Here is a 13,599-nt window from a genome sequence, read left to right on the forward strand (position 1 = left end):
AAATAGCACTTACCTTCAAAACTAAGATGGTTTCAGTTGATTTCTCTGATGACTGCAGCAGTGGCAGAATGTTGCAAAAATAGTCTGGTGGTCACTTTAGGATCAAAACTCAGATGAATTTCAACTCCTTATTCCTTGTTTCATTAGTTTCCCTCTTGATTCTACTTTTCAAATCTATACAGCCTGATACTGCAAAACAAAATGCAGCCTGCTGATGAGACTCTGAAAAGAACTGGAGTATTCTGCATTCTGTCCATCAAAGTACATAATCTCCTTCTTAATTTTAGGCATGTGAGTAACTCCACTGAAAAGAACAGAATTACCTACTCAGCTGGGTCCTGGCCAAAGCACTGAGCCTATGAAGTATTGAATTCTCAGTGAAAATAAGCTGTCTTGGTTGGAGTGAGAGAGACTTTTGGAAATAGGAGAGTATTATATTTCATGCAGCTCTGTTATTCCATTATTTAGTTATGCCAATTAATGCATGAATGTTCCATCAATTTTTAATTATTTTTTTTACTTCACACAAAGTTCATGCATTTAGGAAAGTGTTCAATCTGTCAAACAGTATAATTCCAGATAATTATATTCTGTTTTAAAGGACATACACCCTTGCAATAAACCAACATTCAAACATCTGGCATCTAGATTTTTGGGATTTCTTTACAATTTACACTCCAAGAACCCTGCTCAATTCAATGGAAGCATCTGTACTGATGTTACTGCACAAATATTACCTTATATGTTGTCAGAAATCAAAATACAGTTACTACTTCTCCAATTCTAATATGGATGTAGCACCTATTCTAACATTTGGTAAATATAAGATACTCTGTTATAAAATAATTCTATATGAAATTGTGACTTTTAGGCTTCTATTTAAAACATTGATTACTAGACTGACAGAAGTTTAAACCTTTTGCTTTGAGGATGAAGAAAAAACTCTAACTTTCTGTTTTTTAAATTCAGAGTTCATATTTTTGTAGAGATATTTATCTTTACAGACTATACATTTAGACACTAAAGATTGTGTATGTCAAGTATATTTTACCAGTTCTTGTTTGGAGTGGCTTGCTTTTGGCTATTTTGTAAAATATAAAAATGTGGACCAAAATCAAGTAAATATATCCTGGAAACACCTTCCCACATTAAAACATTTATCTTTTTCCTAAATATGGAATATTGTCTTTCAGTGGGTAGGATAAACAATATTCTGCCTCAATCTATGTAAAATTTCTGGTGTCCGTTTTAACCTATCAGGTAATGTAGAATTTAATTCTACAGGTGAGCTAAGAATCAATATGGCATTATTTGTTATACATATTCAGTCACACAGAAATATACCCAGGAACTGCCAGTGGACTTGTGTGCATTAAATTGCTATATAGAAAAGCTATTTTGGATAATATGAAGAGGATTATATTGTGTTAATATGTGGGAATTTTTTCCTTCCATCAGTAAGCAAAATAGTTAGGTAGAAGGATCCATGGTACGAAGTACTACTTCAAAAGTGCAAGAAAAAGTCCTTGAAAAATATTGTTAATAAATTCCAAGTTGTCTCATAAGTGGGATAAATGACACAATTTTCTGCATTATGGACAAGATAATTTTCTGTGAAAGATTTCTTCAAAGTCAGCCCTGGAACTAGTCCAGGAGGGCAGTCTGTTCAGGAAAACAAACCTGAAGAAGAAAGAATTATGAAACATAAAACTGGTGCACCATCTCTTGCCCTTTCTGCCCATACACTGGAGTCAGTTCTGCATCAAAGGAAAAAAAATCCTAAGGAAAGTAAATAACTGCTTTTGCTTTGGGAAGTTCTGGAGATTTTAATGCCATTTGCTGTTGAAACCAGAGGAAGGAATGATGCTCCAAGGACAGACTACAAAGTTTGGCCTAATAAATGTGAATGGATATACAGGGCTTGATTGTTCTTTCACACCAATGAAACTCCACAGACTGAAATGAGGCACACTAATTACACAATATACTTCTGTAAATGATTTGTAACTCTGGAGTGAGTGAACTGCAATATAACCTAAGGCACAATGTGTATGTGCAGCCTGGCCCCTCAGGCCTGGTGTTAATAGTAACACAGCTTGTCATCATGTGTTTTTAAATTTTTAAATCTAAATAAAATATAACACTGCATGTAATAAGTACTTTAAATGGCAGATGTGTAATAAACATCTCTATTTATGACAGACTTAAGCAGCAAAACATAATGAGGTGTGGTTCTGGTACAAATTTTGCTTCAGGTTCACTTTGTACTTTTAACCACCTTTATTAATTACACAGCTAAGATCGTGCCCTGGAGAGCTTTAATTTTCTTGTGATTATATAATGGTCTCTTACTGATATCATTATACTAAAAAATAAATAAGAGATTAGGAATGTTTTCAGACAGAGCTTTTAAGTATAAAGATTTGTTAAACATATTTTTACCAAATCTGAGCGACAACTGAAAATATCTAAAGATGTTTCTTTGCCTTAGGTAACCATGCAACTTTTCCTCTGTGTTTGCACTACCCTTTCTCATATGTATGATTTTTGAATGACTGCCATTACCCTTTTTTCTGTATACTAGAAATGTCTTCATCTTCATAATGGCCCTGGAAGATAGGGAATACTCACATCTGTGTTTTCCTGATAGGGCACAGATTTTCATTCTTGCTTGGCTAAGTGGGAGGTAGGTATCCAAACACTTCCAAGTTGTTGTGTATATGTGGTTTGCCCTAGGTCAGGCAAGAATGAACAGGAATTGTCTCCATTTCCTGAGTTCCCAACTGATGCTATAAGGCCTGGACCTTCCTTTGCACTCCATATATGCACATAGGGGAAGTGGACAAAAAGCAATGCAATTATCAAGCGCAACAGGTTTGAAACATGATGACTGTACACTGTAGGAAATAGGTTCTCATCCTCTGGAGTGCCAGCTTTTGTAGCAGGTGGGACAATTTATCAGGCCCACAGCCTGTTCCCATAGCCTCCTTCCCTGGGTACAGCTCTGGAGCATGTAAGGAACGGGCTGTGTGTCAGATGAATTGTTCTGGCAGCAGCCACAGCTCCCACCCGGCCCCAGCCTTTGCTGATGGCTGCTTGGCTGCTCTCCCATCGCACGAGGGTTGCACGTCTGGGATGTGACAGCAAAATGACCCTGGGCTGGGAGCAGCTGCCATTGCTGGAAGCACTGCGGTGCAGCCGGCCCTGTCGTGGCTCCTGAGCCATGCAGGGAGCGAAGGCAGCGAGGCACAGGCCGAAGGGCTCTCTCTGCTGCTGGGGCTGCAGCTCGCTCCCTGCAGCCCCGTTCACTGGGCAGCTCAGAACTGGGTGCAACCTGACTGCGCCGGTGTGCAGGGAAGCCAGAGCAGCTGGAGCCTGGGCATGGAGCTCCTGTGCATGGAGCTCCTGTGCTGTCCTGCTCCCGCTGCAGCCCGTGATGCAGCACTCCTGGCTGGAACCACAGGCACCTGTGTGTTGTGCAAGGTTTTGGTTAGAAAGACCACATGTAGTGACCAGTATACGCTGCACCTCTCAATGGGGATGGGTGTCACCCAGCTGGCAACCCCAAATCTTCAGCTGCTTCTCTGTTGCCACTCCACTGGCCAGTCTGTGTCTTTCTGTTCCATACTAGTTTCCTTCCTCCAGGTTTCATTTTGTTGACAAATTTGTTTTGTTCTAGCCATATTATAGTGGTTTTAAGGCTTCAGCGGGCAACATAAGATCTTAAGGGTCTTAGTTTTAACACACATTCACAAAATATCCATTAATTTAACTGAGAATGCTGAATTTACCACCTTTTGGAATACGTACTAAGAATTTACTGTAGTGTAAATAATTTACTCCATACTTTGTGAAAGTAAGTATAGTGGAAAATTATATTTAGCCTCTAATTTCTAAACTAAAACAGCAATATTCTTCTCTGGTGTAATATATTTTCCAGTCATGTGATGAAGAGAAGCATTTTTTTCAGCTGAGCTCACTTAAAGTTCAAAAGATAAATATATCACAATGACAAATTGCAAAATGCTATTCATACATTTAGGTAAAAATGGTTCCCTCATTTGTTTGTATTTCACATAAACTGTATTACTGTTATTTCCAAAGAAAATAGAGCACAAAATAATTCTGATTAAGAATACAAGTATTGTTAATGGACCAAAGCAGAAATTTATCTTAGCTTGTGGGGGGGAGGGGACGGGATGGACATAGAAACTAAGTACACTGTCTTTGGGTGAGATTAATTCCAGCAGAAAATGATATCCTAATCTCCAGCCCAGGGCCCTAAAGGGTGGGACAAGAGTGGAGTTTTCTGCATCTGTTATGTTCTGTTCAGGGAGGTTGAGAACCTCTCCACATGGGAAAGAGGTCTGAATTTACAGCACTGACAGGCTGTTTTAAGACTTGTCCACAATGAGAAGTTGAAAGAAATTTGAGAGCAAATTTGCCCCACTCTTGAGACCCCATAGCGGGTCTGGGAGGATGCCCAGCCTGCTGTGAGCGTGAACTGGTTTATCTGATGGGCTGTGAGGTAGGGCACACTTGCTGGGCACAAAATCAGTCCATGCCTGTCTGTTTGCCACTTAAATGCATCCTCTACATGTGGAGTAACAGGCAAGAGTCAAACACCCACTGCAGCAGGGCTACTGATTTCAATTTTGTCCTGGAAGAGGCATTTCTCAGTTACCTCCTCTTAAGTTCTAGCCACACATTAGGACACTGTGACTTTTTGGAGTGTTTTGGTTAAAGCTTATGGTTTGGCAAATGAGGCTTTTCCTGCTTTTTCCTTAGATCGCTTATTTATCCATATAACCTGCTGAAGACCCTACAGAGAACGTGCAGGTCTTCAGCAGGCAATGAGCTTTTGGTATAATGGGGTAGGACTTTCTCCATGCAGCTTACCATTGACTGACACAGTATGACTCAGGTCAAAGGATCTACATTTAGAATACAAGTAAAAATGAGTAAGTGTGACAACAATAAACCTGATCTGTAAAATTATATAGCAACAAAAGTGGAATGAATGATATATTGGTAGAGTATCTATAGTAGAGGAACATATTGGGATCAGAAATACTACTTATCACACATAGAAGGTAATGAACTGAAGGTCTATAATGTCAGTGCTCAATTATTTTTATCACTTTTATGTTATCGGTTCAGAAATCCCTTACGGAATTGGTACACCCTGATTTGTCTTTCCAAGCAATTCTAAACACCCTGTCTTGCTTCCAACACATATGCATGTTCTCTCTTTCTCACACACACACACAAAGGATTCTATAACAACAGGACCATTATAGAGAATGATCTAAAACATGTGGACTGCAGCCAATATTTAGATATGGTATAGTAAATTCTGGAAGGTATAAAAAGGAAATAACTGAACTCATTGCAGAGAAAAATGAGCTAGTCTTAAGTAGTTTTAATCACTAAGTTTCATATAAAGCCATATGCAATATTGAAGGGAAAAGGAATAGGGGTAAAGGAGAAGAGAAATCCAATTCCACTGGGATTTGGGATGGGAGTTGTTTAGCATTTTTGTAAGAACCCTTCAGGAGATTAACGAAAACCATTTGAGCAAACATATAAACATGTTTTTCAAGCTGTAAGACAACTGTGATCTTACAACCTTACCATGCATCCCCACAGCTCAACGTGAGCTGAAGTGTAGTCAGTATGTGGCTGCTCCTTCCTTTCACAGACAGCTGTCACACCTGCTTTGCAGGCAGTTCAGTTACTGTGCCCACTCCCTTTGTCCAAAGGGATCTCTGGGAGCGAGAAACAGCCATCACAGCAGTTATCAGGAATGAAGGAAGAGTGAGCCACTTCCTTTCCCCTTTCTCAAAATACTCAGCTGTATCCAAGTTTCTGCCAAATCAGTTTTGTTCAGCATCCCAACACTCTGAGCTAAGCTCTGGTGCTCACCACTACAGCTGGGAGGCTGTGGATTGCATCTCCTCTGGGGCTGCCCCTTTGCCATTTCCCTGGGTGGGTATGTTGAGCCTCTGCAGATATTCACAGGCACATGCAGTTGCCCAGAATTCTGCAAATAGCTGTGTTCTGTATTTGCATAAGATGTCATGCATGAATTGAAACCTGCTTGTCATTAATCAGAGCTAGAGTTTTTCACTGAGATTTTTGCTGAGCCTAGGTTTCAACATTTTCACACTTGCAAACTGCACTTAAGTAAACCTGACTGCCAGCATCTGTCTGATAAATATTGGTTCAAAAGTGTAACAAATGCCAAACAACACTTCTATGTTTTAGTTAGTGTTGGACATGTATGTAGAAGAAGGATAGAGAGGGGCTTTTTAGAAGTATTAGTCTAACTCAGCAGAGGGTGAAACACCCATTTCACCAGCCTGTTTCATAACTGCTTCCTAAAGCACATGGAAATAAGTGAGACTGATTCTGCCAACTCTGCTTATTCAAAATAGAACTTTACTCCCTCAAAAATCAGTTTGAGTCTTCATGGTGCTGCTCTGCACAAAAAAGGCTTTACTTGTTAAGCGGGAAAAAAGCAAAATTCCTAGTGAACTGTAATTCCAGCCATAAATTAAAGAACTGGATCTGCATAAAGAAATTAAATCCAAAAACAAATGACAAAGTTTCCACACATGAAAGCCCAAATTTGAATTACTGAGTGTATGAATCAATGAAGAGACACTAACAGAAAACTGACTCTTCCAACACACATCTTCAAGTCCAGAGCTAGTAAGAGCTAATGAGCAGAGGCATTTCTATGGGGGTGATAGGAACACTAGTTTTCTGACATGAAGTACTGAGTACTTAATACACAAATGCAAAAAGCACCTTCTGGTCTGAAAGAAATCCCATTATGAATGGCAACAGCATGGGTGCATAGCTGTTGAGGTGCAGTGGAAGTGTGTTTTGGCCCATTAGGTGGCTGTGTTGCATTTTGAAGCAGTTTCTAGGTTGGAGAATTGTTACCAAATAATCCCACGTGGACTGATTCCACTGCAGCTGCACCAGAGTTAGCAACAATGGGAACCTTAGTATAGACAGCTTTCAGTTCCAGCAGCCGTTTTCAGCACTGTATCAGTTAACCCTGCTCTGAGGAGGGTTAATTGACACAGTACTGCAAATGGCTGACTAGATGAAAACTCATATATTATGCCTCCCAACATCTCTAACAATTGTGCAGCTGCATTCATATTGGCAATGGTGGGAATTTGGAGGAGGGAAGAAATTCCCCAGTGCAGACAAAGCCTGAGAGCCTTAATATTCTTTTCCGGGTCTTTTTTGTCAGTCACAGTCATGCTTCCCTAAAACATTCTCAGAGCCATCTCCAGGTTGCTGATTATGAAGCAACAGCCACTGTTGGTCCCACCAGCTGGATGAAAAGAGTGGAAGAATGGTGATACAGCCTGGTCCATCTCATAGGTGCACTCAGGGTTCACGTGCCTGTTCTTCTCTCTCTTCCAACCCGAGAGGCAGCACATTCTACAAGAGCCAGGGAAAATCACAAATTCACTTTTCCCACAAATGTAGACAGTGTTTGCAAGATGTACTTCTCCTGCACTGCCTGGTTCCCTAGCAGCAGAGTATCAGCATTCCCAGGTCCCTGAGTACCCACTGTAGCCTTTAACTACATAAGTGTCTTTGGCCTCTCTGGTTGGCCACAGAAGTGGAATACCTACACTAAATACAACCCTTCAGACATGGCAGCCTGTAGCCCTGGTAGGCCAAGGCTGTTCCTCTAAGGAGTTTTCTGAGGCAGTGCAGAGCTGTAAGCTTCTTGAAATACGGAGGAAACAGTCAAAAAAATTCTTCTGAATTTTACCATCTGCTCTCCCATTCCTGGCAAGAGATCTCTTTTAAAGTTAAAAAATTGCTGCTTCCCCTGAGCTAAGGCCTTAAACTTACTAACACTGCCCCTTTTTGAGTAGTTTGCACTCCAAGAGAACTAAGGTGGAGGAAATAGGACCTGCTAGAGCAGAACATAGGGGTGTCCTGACTCTGCCCTCCTATGTATGTACACAGTAAGCAGGCATTATGAAGTTGGGGACACACTTCCTATCACACATTTGGCACCACAGACCTTCAGTAGCAACTTGCAAAAAATAAAGAAGTTCTCTCCTTGTGTAAAAGCACTACCAGACTGGTGGTTAGTTGTACTTATGTATGGACTATGTTAGGTTGCTATCTATAGGTGACATCTCCCTGCGACCATACAGCATGGTTTCTTCTGCATCCCTCAGCTTCTGAGAAAGGAAACAGATGAAGAAGTGAGCAAGGGAAGCTATTTATTGCTGCTATTTATAATCTCCAAGGCCTATTTAACCTGTAATTTTCTGTCTTTCTAAAAGATACTTTCTTGCAACCTTGGTTCTGATGCAAAATTTTACTGCAGCTATTAGACTGCACAATTTAAAAAATCTCCTCTGAGAAGAGAGGCCAGTGAAACCTCTACAAGCCATCACGTTGATTACAGAATAACAAATGGCCTCTTTATAAGTGTTCTGGGTTAGGTAGCAAAATCTGCACATTATTTTTCATTGTCTTCTTCTTAATTTCCTAGGAAATTCCTCTGATTTCTTCGGATATATCCTGAGTTTGACTCATGGAGACTAGAAATCAGGCCAGATTCTATGTCTATAAATTTCCTATACTATTATGAATGGTTCCAGAAAACAAAAAAATAAAACCACTGATAATTAATACTTCTGTTAATAGACCAAAGCTTAAATCCCAGACCAAAGTTGGTGGAAAGTAGGTCATGTCTACTCCAGTGACTTTGCAGTAGTCCCTTTGATTAATTATAAAGTTGTATTCACTGGTGTTTGCCCTGAATATTGTGCAAATACAGCTATACTGTCAGAGAATGCATTGGAACAGTGGAAAGAACTGCTACCACATCTGTTTTGGGAAGGAACCTGGGAAAAAATGAAGAGCTGTTTCTGGCTCCTCAGCTTCCATCATTCACTTGAGGAAGTCAGGCTTTCTGGGTTCTGGATGTTGTGTTGCTTACCTGGGTTAAGGTACTCTGTATGTAAATGACATAAGAACAAGTTTTTTGATGAGTCTAGTCAGCTCTGTATCCACAGAGTTGCCATAAGGCAATGTCAGTATCAAGGAACTGATTTATTGTCTAAGCACTTTTGTTTAAGGAGGGAATCAGGATAGTTTCAAATAAATGAAAGACACATAGTTGTTTATAGATAGTTTAGATACTGGATACTGATTCTTATGATGGTCAATTTGTAGTCAGACTATAGAAAAACCCAAACTCCGTTGTGCTGGGCACAGTGCAAGCATCAAGGATTTTCTTGTCCAGAACAGCTTTAAAACAGTGAGCTTAGGAATACTGATCTCATGTGAAAATTATTTGCTTATGGCTGTATGTAAAAACTCTTTGAACGATAGCATTTTTACTAGAACTGCTCAAGGGAAGACTAGTGGTACAATTAATAGTCCATATAGGATGATTCTGTAGAGACGGATTTACCAGTTGCATGTAACACTTTCTTCCAGAGAAATGGACACAGGAATATGCTTTAAAGAGATTAATGGATGTTATAAAAGTTATGTGTTGCTGCACTTTAAAGACTCCACAACCTCCACTTGGAATCCTGATCACATACAGCAGCTTACTCTTTTGATGTACAGAATAGATGTAGGACTCTGTGGATTTCTTCATGGTGTGATGGGAACCGAATATTTTACAAAATGCAGTGGGACTACAAGGCTTTTCTGATAGCTGTTAGATTGAACAGGTGGACTGTGTCTATCTTCCATAGCTGGTTGCTTTTGGGGATGGGAGTGAAGCAGGCTTTGGGATTCTTGTGATTGGATTAAGAACACTTTGGCAATATTTTCAGCCTTAAGAAGTGTTCTAGGATTACTCTTTCTTTAGCCCATCTGTCTGCAGTGTACTTTTTCTATTCCATAGAAAATAACTCAGCTGTCTCCTCAGCACAGTCCTTGCTGGTCAATGACTGCATGTGCTTGATTGTAGTAAATTTCTGCCTGTTCCCTTATTATTTATCGGTAGACATCAGAATTTATAAGGTGCCAAGAAAACTGGCTGTATTTCGATAGTTTGCATAAGGAGTGTTGCAGCAGTATCTCTGCCCTCTTCAGTATTATATACGATAAAGCAACTTTTCCTTCTGAGCGCTCTCCTGCGCTTGTCCAGCCAGCCCCGAGTAGGGAAGAAAGGATGTCACCAGACAGTTACTACAGGGGTGGCTGTCAGCCAAAGGGCAAGACCTTGTGGGAGGAGTGGGGCTGGAGGAGATGCCCAAGCTGCGCATGAAGCCCAGATGTGAACATTTTTGGGGGGGGACGCACAGACAGGGGGGTCCTCCCTGGCCATCTCCTTGTGGCCACAGTGGAGGGGCGCCTAACCATGGCTCGCACGGGAGGGACCGAACACCGGCGGAGGGAGCGGGCTGTGCTGGACATCCTGCCTACGGGCTCTGCGAAGAGGCGCAGCCCGCGGCCCCGCCATGCTCGTAGGAAGAACAATGTCGGGGCCGGGCTCTCCGCAAGGTCATTCCCCGTGCCGTCACCCTCCCGGCAGGACAGCTCCGACCCGCCGTCGGGTTGGTTATACCGCCCACATCTTACCGCGGCGGCGGCCGTCCCGCGAGGCGCGCAGCCCGCGCCGCGATGGCAGCGCCCGCACCGCCGGGGAAGGAGCGGCGCTCCCGGCGGCCGGAGCGCGGCGGGCGCGTCCCGGGGCGGCCCCGGCCCGGCCGCCTTTGTTCGGCGGGGCGCGCACGTGCGGCGGCCGGCAGCCCCGCGCGGTGGCGGCGGGCTGGTGCGGGCGGCGGGCCCGGCCTGGCCCTTTAAAGCCGCGGCGGCGGCGCGGCCGGGCCGGTGCGGGACACGTGAGGCGGCGGCGCGCTCTGCCGCCGCTGCCCCGGCTGCCGTGCTGCTCGTGTTTTATCTGGCCGACCGCCAGCCCCCATCGCCGCGTTTTCGCTCTGCCTCCTCCTCTCTCTCTCTCTTTTTTTTTTTTTTTTTTTTTTTTTTTTTCCCTACAGCCCCCTCCTGGTTTTTCCACCCACGGGTAAAGGTGGCTTTTCTTTTCTTTTCTTTTCCTTCGTTTTTGTTGTTGGTTTTGGGTTTTTTTCCCTCCCTTAACCCTCATCCTAGTTTAGTCCGTGGGCAGGACTCGCATAATAATATTTCCAGTCCCAGGAGCTCGCATCACAGACACGAACCCAGGACCGCCCCCCCCCTTTTTTTCCCTCCCAATCTCCCAAATCGTTTTATTATTATTATTTTTAAATGATCGCTCCTTTTGCGCGCTGCTCCCGCTGCTGCCGAAATCCCCGTCTTCCCAGGGTGCATGCTTCTGGCAAGATTGTGCAGTGTTCTCAGTCCATTTTCAGTGTGTCTTATCTTAATTTGTCCTGATCCGATCTAAGCGCGATAGCCACCACTTGCTTTCAATTTGTAGGGCTTTTTTCCCTCTTCTTGGTTTGCTCCCGACTACCCTCGGACTATTTCCCTCTCTCCTTGCATTTCCAGGGCTGCAATTTACTCTGCCTTTCCTCTTTTTTTTTTTTTTTTTTTTTAAACCTCTCCTCTTTTGAATTGCTTCATGTTACTAACCATTCCTAAATTGTAAGAGAGATTCATTCCCCCTCCTCTTCCACCACCACCAACACCACTACCACCATCACCTCCTCCTCCTCCTCCTCCCCTTCTCTTCTCCTTTTTGGCAGCACCAGGACGTCCGGTGTGGTGGTGGCAGCGAGCAGCAAAAGCAGCAAGAGCTCGTTTTGATTCCCCCCCTTCAAGGTGCTTTGGAGAGACTGGTTTCAGGCTGAGCAGCAGAAGTCACGATGAGTGCACAAGGTGAGGGACCCGGTCAGCCTTCCACTGCTGCCCAGGAGCAACCTGCAACCGCAGAGCCTCAGAAGAGAGGACGAGGCAGACCCAGGAAACAACCACAAGTCAGTATCGTGTAGATACGTAGAGCCGCAGATGTATAGTGTTATAGGCATGTACATGTACGTATTGTGCTGCAAGGAGTCCTGGCGACGGGGCGGGGGGGCTTTGTTGTGCGCTGCTCCCGGCGAGGCGGTGCAGACGCGTAGCGAGGGGCTCCGGCGGGCGCCCCGGCGGGGGAACCCCGGAGCCCGGAGCGACGGGGCGCTGCCTGCCCGTGGCTGAACCGCGGAGCCTCCTCGGGACTTTCACTATTGTGCAGGGAGCGAGCTGGGGCTTTTCAATGTAAATGGGGAACATGGAGCAGCGCGGCTCCGACCAACCAGCGCTCGCTGGGTCATTTCGAGCTGATTTTGAAATTGCGAAAGCGAGGAGCAGGGATCGGGGCTCTCCTGTCTCCCTCCTCTCTGAGCCCTCACTATATCTCAATCTGTGTGCGCGCGTGTGTGTGCATGTGTCGGGTCCCACCGGGCGCTGCTGCCGCCTCCGATCTTGACCAGCCCAGCCCCTGAACTGCCCCTAGATGCTGGGGCTGGGGGAGAGGACGGTGACTAGAGAGTCGCATAGGCTTTTTTTTTCGTCTTTTTCCTCCCCCCCCACCCCCGGATTCCCCCCCTTCCCCACCTCCCCCCCTCGCCCCCCTCATCGTATGGAGAGAGGTGCCCCCGTTGCCGATGGAGATGGGGGAGGTAGCCGGAGGGGGCTTGCCCTGTATTTGCAACACCTTTTGCCTTTGCTCCGGCGCTTTCCCAAGGCAGGTCGAGGCGACGGGAGCGCTGCCGTGTCTGGACGCGGGGACCGTAGCCCGGTGCTCCTTTCCACCCACACCCACAGCCTCCACCTGGGCCCCGACACGAACGCGCTGGGCTCCCCTTTTTGACTCGCAAGATACGAATTCGCGCTAAGGTCGCTAGATCCGTGTGTTACTCCCACCCCCACCCCCATCCCTTCCTTTCCCGAAGTGCCATTGTCGCATCGCCCGGAGCTGCCCAGCCGCGCTCAGCCCCTGCCGCCGGGTGAGGGGCCCGGGGGAGCCCCCGCGCTCTGCAGCCCCTCCGCCGGCGCCGCCGAAGGAGGATTTTGCCTGCGGATGCAACCAATTAATCCCGCAGCTCGGCGGGGGCAGCGCGGAGCCGCCCGCAGCCTTTTCCCTGCCTCCCTCGGAAGTCACGATTGAGAAGCAGGGCTGTCCGTGGAGCTCATTTTAAAGCGAGCGTCCGCGGGCTTTAAACGTGTTTACTTCCCATTCATTTGGCATCAGCCCCACTGCCACGAGAGCCTTCGAGGGGCTCGAAACGCGGAGAGCGCTGAGCAGCAGAGCCCCGAGCCGGGGGAAACCCGGCTGCTTTGCTTCCTTCCCCTCCCCCGCCCCGATATGGTCCTGTAAATTTCACAGAAAGTACTTTTTTTGGGAAGCCATAAAAGCAGAGTCCCCCGTTACCTCGCTCTGCCCCTGGTGACACTCGCTGCCATCGGTCCGGTGACTGCGGGCTCTGTACCCCTTCTGCTTCACCCCCTGATTGCCCTCGACCAGCCCCGGCAGCCAGCACCCACCGACCCTGCTGGCTTGTGCCCGGGCTTTTTCTTTTTTCTTTTTCTTTTTCTTTTTCTTTTTCTTTTTCTTTTTCTTTTTTTTTCTTTTTCGTATTTTCTTTTTCTATATTATATTTTCTT

At 45.2% G+C, this 13,599-nt stretch overlaps 1 protein-coding gene across 1 annotated transcript in view; it reads left to right on the top strand.

Moving 5' to 3' along the window:
- Positions 1 to 11,708: 11,708 nt before the first annotated feature.
- HMGA2 (high mobility group AT-hook 2) overlaps positions 11,709 to 13,599 on the top strand; it is a 107,332-nt gene continuing 105,441 nt past the window's right edge. The window contains exon 1 of the mRNA XM_059473060.1: positions 11,709 to 11,930. Within this exon, the coding sequence (XP_059329043.1) occupies positions 11,820 to 11,930 (111 nt within the window). The 5' untranslated portion in view covers positions 11,709 to 11,819. The remainder of the gene's footprint in view (positions 11,931 to 13,599) is intronic.

The sequence above is a fragment of the Ammospiza nelsoni genome, chromosome 5 (assembly GCF_027579445.1).
Source record: "Ammospiza nelsoni isolate bAmmNel1 chromosome 5, bAmmNel1.pri, whole genome shotgun sequence".
NCBI classification, from domain to species: Eukaryota; Metazoa; Chordata; class Aves; order Passeriformes; family Passerellidae; genus Ammospiza; species Ammospiza nelsoni.